General features: G+C 37.3%; 1 protein-coding gene and 1 long non-coding RNA gene across 2 annotated transcripts; both read left to right on the top strand.

Moving 5' to 3' along the window:
- Positions 1-1,267: 1,267 nt before the first annotated feature.
- Positions 1,268-6,734, top strand: LOC148880996 (cellulose synthase-like protein G3). The gene is made up of 6 exons (XM_088963178.1): positions 1,268-2,224; positions 3,955-4,107; positions 4,271-4,396; positions 5,074-5,502; positions 5,588-5,935; positions 6,037-6,734. Exons 1-6 carry the CDS (start codon positions 1,622-1,624, stop codon positions 6,580-6,582), a joined length of 2,205 nt encoding a protein of 734 aa, XP_088819304.1. The 5' UTR covers positions 1,268-1,621; the 3' UTR covers positions 6,583-6,734.
- A 136-nt stretch (positions 6,735-6,870) lies between these two features.
- On the top strand, positions 6,871-8,646 carry LOC148880997 (uncharacterized). The gene is made up of 3 exons (XR_016104704.1): positions 6,871-7,059; positions 7,670-7,915; positions 7,993-8,646. It is a non-coding gene; the product is annotated as an uncharacterized LOC148880997 (long non-coding RNA).
- The last annotated feature ends 209 nt before the right edge of the window (positions 8,647-8,855 follow it).

Here is an 8,855-nt window from a genome sequence, read left to right on the forward strand (position 1 = left end):
TGGCTGAAGCTGAATATTTGTTTAAAGCCTATTTGCTTTTGTTTAAAGGGAAAAGATAAGAGGTGAGGGAATCACATCAACGACTACTCTTTGTGCTTTCTATTGTAATAATGTGGATACCACGGGAACGGGAAGGCTGGAAGCTGGTTTTAATGGAACAATGAAGGTCCAAGCTGTTCACTGATTTGTTTTGGTTTGTTTATCCATCATTTTTCTTTTCCTTTGAGGGGTTTTTTTTGTTTTTTTTTTTTAAATTTTGAGAGGATAAAGTTGGTCAATAATATTTTGGTTCGTATTAACCAAGAATTTTACGTTTTTTTTTTTTTTTGAATTTATATGGAGATTAAGGAAAGTTTATTTTTCTAATTAAATATCTCCTAAGTGTGTAAATAACTTTCTCACTTAAGGGGAAAGTTTCTGACATTTGAATAGGACAAAAATACCCCTTTTAATAATAGATTTTTATGGCTAAAATGGTCATTACATTATTTACCTAGGAAATAAAAGAACATAGGGAAATGTACTTACCCGATTAAGTGTTTCCAAGGAAAAACATGCCCAAATAATTACATTTATCGGGGTAAGTAACTTACCAAAAAGCAATTAGGGCTTTAATATCAAATCAACTTGTCCATGACTCTCATGTTATTAATGGGCTAGATCCTAAAATCTTTCATCAATTCCAATTACTTCTCAATTCAGAAGTAATGGATAGGGATGATCGTGGGACCGGTTGTTCGGCTAATTGTGAAACTGAATTGGTATGATAGGTTTTTGAAAAACCAGTAACTGAAACTGAGTCGAAGTGGATTGGTTAACCGCCGATTGGATTCATTATTTTTTTGACTTTTTTTTTTAATTTATAATATATATACATATAATAAAATCCTACAAATATATATAAAATATTACATTTTAAATAATAAATAATATATTATATACATTTGTATATATAATGCATATTTATTAATTTATAATATATAGGAAATATAAAAGATATATCTAATATATATAGAAGTATATGTATACCAATCGGTTTGGTTAACCGTTGATTTTCTATATTGGTTAAACAAAACTGAACCGATACCTTTGGTTTTTTAAAAAATGATGAACAAAAACCGGACTGACCAATTCGGTTAACTGAATTTTTGGTTCAATTTTGATCGGTTTTGGTTCAATTCAGTTTTTATTACTCACCCCAAGCTTATATGTTTAAAAATTAAAATTTAATTTGATTTTATGATCAAAAGTACAGAAAATGTAATATTATGGGCGTGAAAAAAATGTAATATTATGAATAAAATGACTTAAGAATAGCTTCCATATATATACAAGGCTTGAATCTCTTGAGTATTTTTTTTTTAAATTTTTTGGTAAAAAAATATATATGAATAGATAGATAAATACAAAAAATTGAGTGTAATATAAGCATTCTATTCGTATCTAATCAGACTGGTGGATCCAATCTTCATCCCCAGCCGTTGTGTTAATCCTGGGATATCAATCGAATGCCTATAAATAACCGAAAAGGAGAAGACCCATTTCTTCCCTTGAGCCAAAATTATTGGGAAATTAAACCCATCCATCTCTGATCTCTCATCTGCTGCGGTTGCAAGGCAGTATGGGAACGGAAACCCAAACCCCTACTCCTCTTCCTCTCCATTCTCTTGAGGTGTTGCGCCGTACGCCTCTAAACCGTGCCTTCGCGCTGGTTTATGCCTGTGCCATCTCGGCTCTACTGTATCGCCATGCGTGCACTCTCCTCTCTGCCTCTGCAACCACCTTCTTTTCTTTTTCCCTTTCTTTCTCCTTGCTACTCTCCGACGCCGTTCTCGCGTTTATGTGGGTAACCATACAGTCATTCCGGATATGTCCGGTCCGTCGCAGTGTGTTCATAGAGAATCTCAGCCGGGTAGTTGAGGAGAAGTGCTTTCCGGCGTTGGACGTGTTTATATGCACCGCCGATCCATTGAAGGAGCCACCGTTGAGTGTGGTAAACACTGCCTTATCAGTGATGGCCTACGATTATCCGACAGAGAAGGTGTCTGTGTACGTATCGGATGACGGGGGTTCGCAGCTTACGCTGTTTGCATTCATGGAAGCTGCCAAGTTTGCTAGACACTGGCTGCCTTTCTGCAGGAAGAATGAAATAGAGGAAAGGTGCCCCGATGTGTATTTTGGATCTACTCTGACTTGCAATTGCGCCCAAACGGAGAAGATGAAGGTAAGACTGATGTATGTATATATATGTATAAAAAAAATCTGGTCCAGATCTGCTATAAAGAAGGCAAAATTTTTTGTCTAGTTGAGTAAACTAAAAGACGAAAAGCCCTTGAATCCTGAGTTCTAAGCACATGACAGCCCCATTGAAGGAGGAAACAAGCAAGCGTCCTTGACTCCTTTCTTAATTATTGGGTTAATTTGTTAGCCCTTTGATATTTATGCACGCCTTATTTGTAGCGGATCCAAAAATACTTCTGGTTCTGGTGGTAGAAGTAGGAGGACCCGTCCGTTTTGATAACATCTGAAGTTCATGAAAAAATCAGTTCAGGGGTATCACAGCTGGCACACAATGCATGTGAACTGTAATCACACTCACATATAACATGGATCCCATTCAGCCATTAAAAACGGTACACAACCTTGTTTTCAGTTTTCATTTTCCAGTACTAGTACACACACACACCAGAGAAGAGTAAAGTAAGCTTCATCCTTTTTCTTTTTCATTTTTGTTTTCTTTTGTGCTTTCGTTTTCCCCGGGCCCTTTTTATCCACCAGCTGTTCTGTTTGTTTTTAGCTACCAACATTCAATAATTTGCATGTCGTATCATTATTGTCCTTGGAATGGAACAAGTTGGATCTTGGGGTGGTATTAATTTTAGAGCAATATGTGCAACTTTATAAAGAAAAAAAAAAAAAAAAAAGAAACGCTAGGCGCTAGCTGTCATCATCTATATTTGGTTCGTTAAATATTCCAATTCAAATGTGTTGTTATTTGTTTGAAATTTTGACATTGTGTCTTATTAATAAATAAGACAAAAAAAACCCATAATTTTTATATATTATTAAAAAAATAAATTATAAATAATGCTAATTTCATGTAGCATTAATAAAATGGCTTACAACAATTATAACTTGTATGACACTTGAACCTCTCATTCTTTTGTGAACCTAAAACATTCAACCTGGCCAATTTCATTTGTTGGATTGAGTGAATCCATATCAACGAGTTGAGCTTAATTAGGATTGGGTCTGAATTTGAATTTCAGCAAATAGATACGTTTTTACAGCTACAAGCAACCTATGCTTTATCCATGATTAAGTGTTATATCATCCTCTGTCATCTTTATCATATTATGTCACAGAAAAAAGATTTAACAATTTTTTCCCTACCATTGATATGGTAATTTATATTGTCAAGCTTCTGAATCCATCTTTATATGGATTTAGATATGATAAATATGATGAGAAGCCAATCAAAATTATCTCCTTTCCTTTTTTTGATAAAATATCCGTCTTTTATATATTATAATATTTTAAAATATTATAAATTAAATCAGCCCCCTTAAACCGGTTTTGAAAAAAAATAAAAAAAATAAAAAAAAAGTACTGATATAGATCGAACATATCGATACTTTAGACTTATTTATAAATTATCATTCACGGGAAATATTTCGATACACGGTGGATTTTCCTGAGTCAGCTACAATAGCGCTAGCGCTCTCTCCTTGAAAAAGCCCTGAGAGAATAGCGATGGCTTCCATTTCATTCCTTGTTCTGTCTGTGACTCTGTCGCAATCAATTCGCTGATTCTCTTGAAATTCAAGACTATGACCACGAGATCGCCACTCCATTGGTCATTTGGTCGCAACTCGCAAACTCCAAAACAAAATTCTCAGGTATATACTTTATACCTCATTTTTTTTTCTAATAATTAATTTGTCGTCTCTGCAGATAATGTATGAAAGCATGAAAGAGAAGATAGAGAGTGTGATGGAGAGGGGAGGTGGATTTCTGGATGACTTGATCATCAGCGACCAGGAACGTCAAGCTTTTAATAAATGGTCGCCCGGATTTACACGTCGAGATCATCCTACGATAATTGAGGTCTACAAATTTTTTTCCTTTTAAACCTCAATCACGTGACTCCTCATTCACTTGCACGTGTGCCGGTAGGTTTCGTTATAGAATAATGGAAATAGAGTGGTAGTAATTTCTTTTCTTCTCTATTTTTTTTTTTCTGTTTTGTTTTGAACCTTTGTGAGAGCAGGTTTTGTTGGATAGTGGGAAGGATAAGGATGTTACAGGCAGTGCAATGCCAAATCTGGTGTACGTCTCCCGCGAAAAAAGCAGTAGTTGGCCCCACCATTTCAAGGCCGGAGCCCTTAATGTCTTAGTAAGCAACCTTCCTCTTTTTAATTCTCACATGCTTAATCAATAATTTAATACAGCCTTACACTATTCACTGCTCACTACTACATTGATTCTTAGTCTGTGTTTGGTTGCAATACAAATAAATTTACAATGCTGCAAAACTATTACAAATGAGCTAAATTAAGATACCATAAAGTAAAACCCAAAACAAAATTAAATAAGAATTTAGACTCCGTTTGATTCGTAAGAATAGGGGTCTGGAATTGGAATAGGAATGAACTATTCTAATTCCAACTGTTTGATTGAGCGGAATCAGAATCCTATTCCCATTTCTGTTGGAATGGCTTATCCCCATATAAAAGAATTAATGGCCGTTCTCTATCCCTCTCTTGGCAACGAAATCCCATTCCTTCTTATTGCAATTCCCATTTCCATTCCTGTCCAAACCAAACAGACTATGGTATAGACCATTCCAATGCTTATTCCAATTTCAAAAGATTTAAATTTCGATTCCGATTCCAATTCTATCTGTGAACCAAACGGTCTTTTACATTTTCCTTTTCATTTGCACTCACAAATGCAAATAAATTTACACTGCAACCGAACATAACCTTATTTTCACCCTTTATCGAACTTTTTTCTTAATTCAAAATTTCAAACCATACGAAAGGATTAGTTAATTTTGTTTGTGCGTTGAAGCTGCGAGTATCAGAGACCATGAGCAATGCACCAGTCGTATTAAACTTGGACTGTGACATGTACTCCAACGATCCCAGAACTCCTCTTCGTGTTCTCTGCTATCTATTCGACCCTGCTGTTGCCTCCAAATTAGCCTACGTACAATTTCCTCAGCGATTCCATGGGCTTGACAAGCACGATATTTATGGTAATGAACATAAGATTTTGTATCAGTTATATCCCGCCGGGTCAGATGCTTTTGCAGGCCCAAATTACGTCGGCAGTGGATGTTTCTTCCGCCGACGAGCGCTGTTCGGAGGACCATCCTCATTGTTATCCTCTAGAATCCTAAAAGACAAGCCCATAACATCTGCAACGGTTTCTACATTGTCTCTCTCTCATCATGTAGCCAGTTGCACATTTGAGCATGGAACCGATTGGGGTTATAAGGTAAATAGTAAAGTGTTTTAACTTTTGTATGCAACATTTCTATGGTGCCGGAAAAGTTATGGTGAATTAACTACCATTGATGCAGATAGGCTTTAGATATGGATCCTTATCTGAAGACTACCACACGGGATATTGGCTACACAACGAGGGGTGGAAGTCAGTATTTTGCAATCCTGACAGGGCTGCATTCTTGGGGGACACGCCACTCAGCCTCAATGATGCACTCAGCCAAAACAGACGTTGGTGTGTTGGTCTACTGCAGGTGGCCTTCTCCAGGTACAACCCAATTACCTTCGGTATTAGATCCATGGGCCTGCTCGTGGCCCTTAACTATGCTTACAATGCATATTGGGCCACATGGTCCATTCCCATCATCATCTATGCCATCGTCCCCCAGCTAGCTCTCATCAATGGGGTCTCCATGTTCCCAGCGGTACGTATTTGTGTATTCCCTCTCAACCTCTCATGCTATGGCATTACATAAGAAGAGAATAAGCTGAAAAAAAATGGATGGCATGGTCATGGTGCATGCAGATGTCGGACCCTTGGTTCTATTTGTACTGGTTCCTTTTCCTGGGAGCTTATGGACAAGATGCTATTGAGTTCACCCTAGCAGGAAGCACAATCCAGAGGTGGTGGAACGATCAAAGAATGTGGTTGATAAGGGGAGTTTCATCTTACCTATTCGGGTCCATAGATTACATTCTCAAACGGATTGGCTTTTCTTCCTTGGGATTTAATGTGACCAGCAAAGTCGTTGACGATGAACGAAGAAAGAGATACGAAAACGGCATCTTTGAGTTTGGAGTTGTATCACCACTGTTTGTGCCACTCACGGTCATTGCAATACTCAACTTAATTGCATTTGTAGTGGGTTTTGCGAAATTGATCAGTTCTGATGGAATGCTCGGACAAATGTTGGTGCAGTTGTTTATTTCTGGGTTTGGGGTAGTCAATTCTTGGCCCATTTATGAGGCCATTTTCTGGAGGACCGACGGTGGAGAGATGCCTGCTAAGATTACTATCACTTCTATCCTCCTGGTTTTGGTTCTTTTATTGGTAGCCTATATAATGTTTTAGTTTTTTTTTTTTTTTTGGGGGGGGGGGGGTTGTGTTGGGACTAATTAAGAACATGAGAACGTGATTTTTGTTTGTTATTTCAAAAAGCAAATAACAAACATATTGTTTTAAAACTAACCTTTTATGATAATATTCAGATTTTACCCTTTTCATTTCTTTTTACACTATTACCCTTTCTCTTCAATTTGGGTTGAAGGAAGGGAAAAGGAGAAGTGGCATTCACTAACCGAGCGTTCTTTTTCCCTCATATCCAATTGAATTCTAAAATTTAATCTACTTTGTGTTCAGTCCGTCATGGGGATGAATGGAAAGAACAAAGAGGTTGCTAAATCTTGAAAGACTCTGGGGTCACTTAGGTCATTGTTGAGAAAGATGAACGGGAACCAGAAGTAAATGCCGGGGTTTATAGGGAAGCACACTCGATTCATCTACAACAACAACGATGAGATAGAAGAAGAAGAAGAAGAAGAAGAAGAGGTTGCAGAAGTGAAAAGTTTATTACCTGATATCTTTTTTTTTTTTCTTGAGAGGAACAAATTGCCAGAAGAGGCACAACCTATTTGTTGATAGGGGTGTCAGTTGGACTAGAATTGGTCCAATCCGATCCAGTCCAAAGTGAGTCCATTATAATGGACCAGGTCCAATCCAATCCAATGAATATTTTGAACCATTCTGGACCAATCCAATTCAATGTTTGGACCATTCAATCTGTTCAAATTTGTTTTGATTTAGATTGGTTTCAACCCAAACCTGGTCAATTGACACCTATATTCTTATCTTATGTCAATGGACTAGATATTGGCTTAATCCAACCCAATCCAATATAAATTTATTATGGATGGACCGGGTCCAATCCAATCTAATAAATATTTTGGACTGAATTGGTCCAATCCAATATGTCTTGTTGGTTTGTCCAATATGTCCAAATTGATTTTGGACTGGATGGGGTCCAATCCAAAACCAGCCCATTGAAATCCTTATCTGTTGAGGGGAATAGTTTGTTTTATTCTTAGTTTACTGGTTGTCTTTGTTTCAGTATAACTTCAAAACGAGTTAAAAATTTCCATGGTTTACTACTTCCTGCAAGGTCATGCAGAGCAGGCTTCTTCTTCTCCAGAGTTTAGTTCTCTGGCCTGCGTCAAGCACATGGTTCTCTTCAGAATTGTGTTGGTTTTGCAAAAATACGTCTTGAACTGCTGGATTGATTGTTTTCCAGAATGGTTCGTATCTGCCAGTTGCAACAGGATTGTCACAAGATAGTGAAGTTGAGGATTCTGAGGAAAAGATTTTGTCGTTCTTGAAGATTTGACACCAAGCAATGCAAACAATGGAGGTGGGTTTTTGGTTCCCAGGTTTTGTGAAGATTCAATATTTCCCCCACTGAACTAAAAGGTGGAGCCGCCATTGCAGACAATTACAGTGAGAGATGTTCATGGTGTAATGTGGGATTTCCGGCACATAAATCGTGGGATGCCACATTGGCATTTGTTGACGATTGGGTGGAGTAACTTCGTTAATCATAAGAAGCTTGTTCCTGGAGATTCAATGGTTTTTATGAAGAGACAAACTAGAGTGCCTTTCTATTGGGGTAAGGCGCACTGCTAGGTCAAGCGGCAGTATGGACTGTGTTGGGTGGAATTATCATGTTGGCTCTGTGGCTTCTCCCATTGTGAAAATGGAAGAGGGGTTCTTTAGGAATAGTAGGGGCAGGGTTCCAGCTGAATCTGTAGTAGAGGCTACTGAATTAGCGGGAGTAAATATGCCTTTTGAAGTTGTTTATTATCTGAGGGCAGGTTCACTGGATTTTGTGGTTAAGGCGGAGGCAGAACACTAGAAGAGGAATCCCTCAATATAGTGGTCATTTTCGTCATTTCAAAAATGATTCAAACTAATCATTGAAAAATGAAATGGTCATTATATCTTTTTATGCATTGACTGACAATGAGTTAACACAAAGTATTGGATTGTGTAAATTAGAAGTTTAGTCACATTTTAAAGTTTGGGACTAAATTGTCACTTGAACCAAAGTACAGGGTACTGATAATAAATTTTACTTTTTTAAAACATTGTGTTAATCATTAAATAACAATATATTATATTAGTTACCTTTGGTGGTTCAGTGTAGTGGTGATCGGAGGAGCAGTGGCAACTGGCAAGTGGTTCAAGTAGAGAACAATAGAGTGGCGAGTTCCCAGAGGCATGATGTAACAATAACAACAAGAACAGAGGTTTATATAGGGTTAAACATCCATGTGATGTATGGGACCATTATT

The sequence above is a fragment of the Nelumbo lutea genome, chromosome 1 (genome assembly GCF_056320005.1).
Source record: "Nelumbo lutea isolate HS-2025 chromosome 1, American lotus-T2T, whole genome shotgun sequence".
Classification (NCBI taxonomy): Eukaryota; Viridiplantae; Streptophyta; class Magnoliopsida; order Proteales; family Nelumbonaceae; genus Nelumbo; species Nelumbo lutea.

Bases quoted from the DNA above. Each gene is read 5' to 3' on its own strand.
- LOC148880996 (XM_088963178.1), top strand. From the start codon at position 1,622: ATGGGAACGGAAACCCAAACCCCTACTCCTCTTCCTCTCCATTCTCTT. The intron at 4,397-5,073 runs GTAAGCAACCTT...TGTGCGTTGAAG, and splicing joins CCGGAGCCCTTAATGTCTTA to CTGCGAGTATCAGAGACCAT. The intron at 5,936-6,036 runs GTACGTATTTGT...TGGTGCATGCAG, and splicing joins GGGTCTCCATGTTCCCAGCG to ATGTCGGACCCTTGGTTCTA.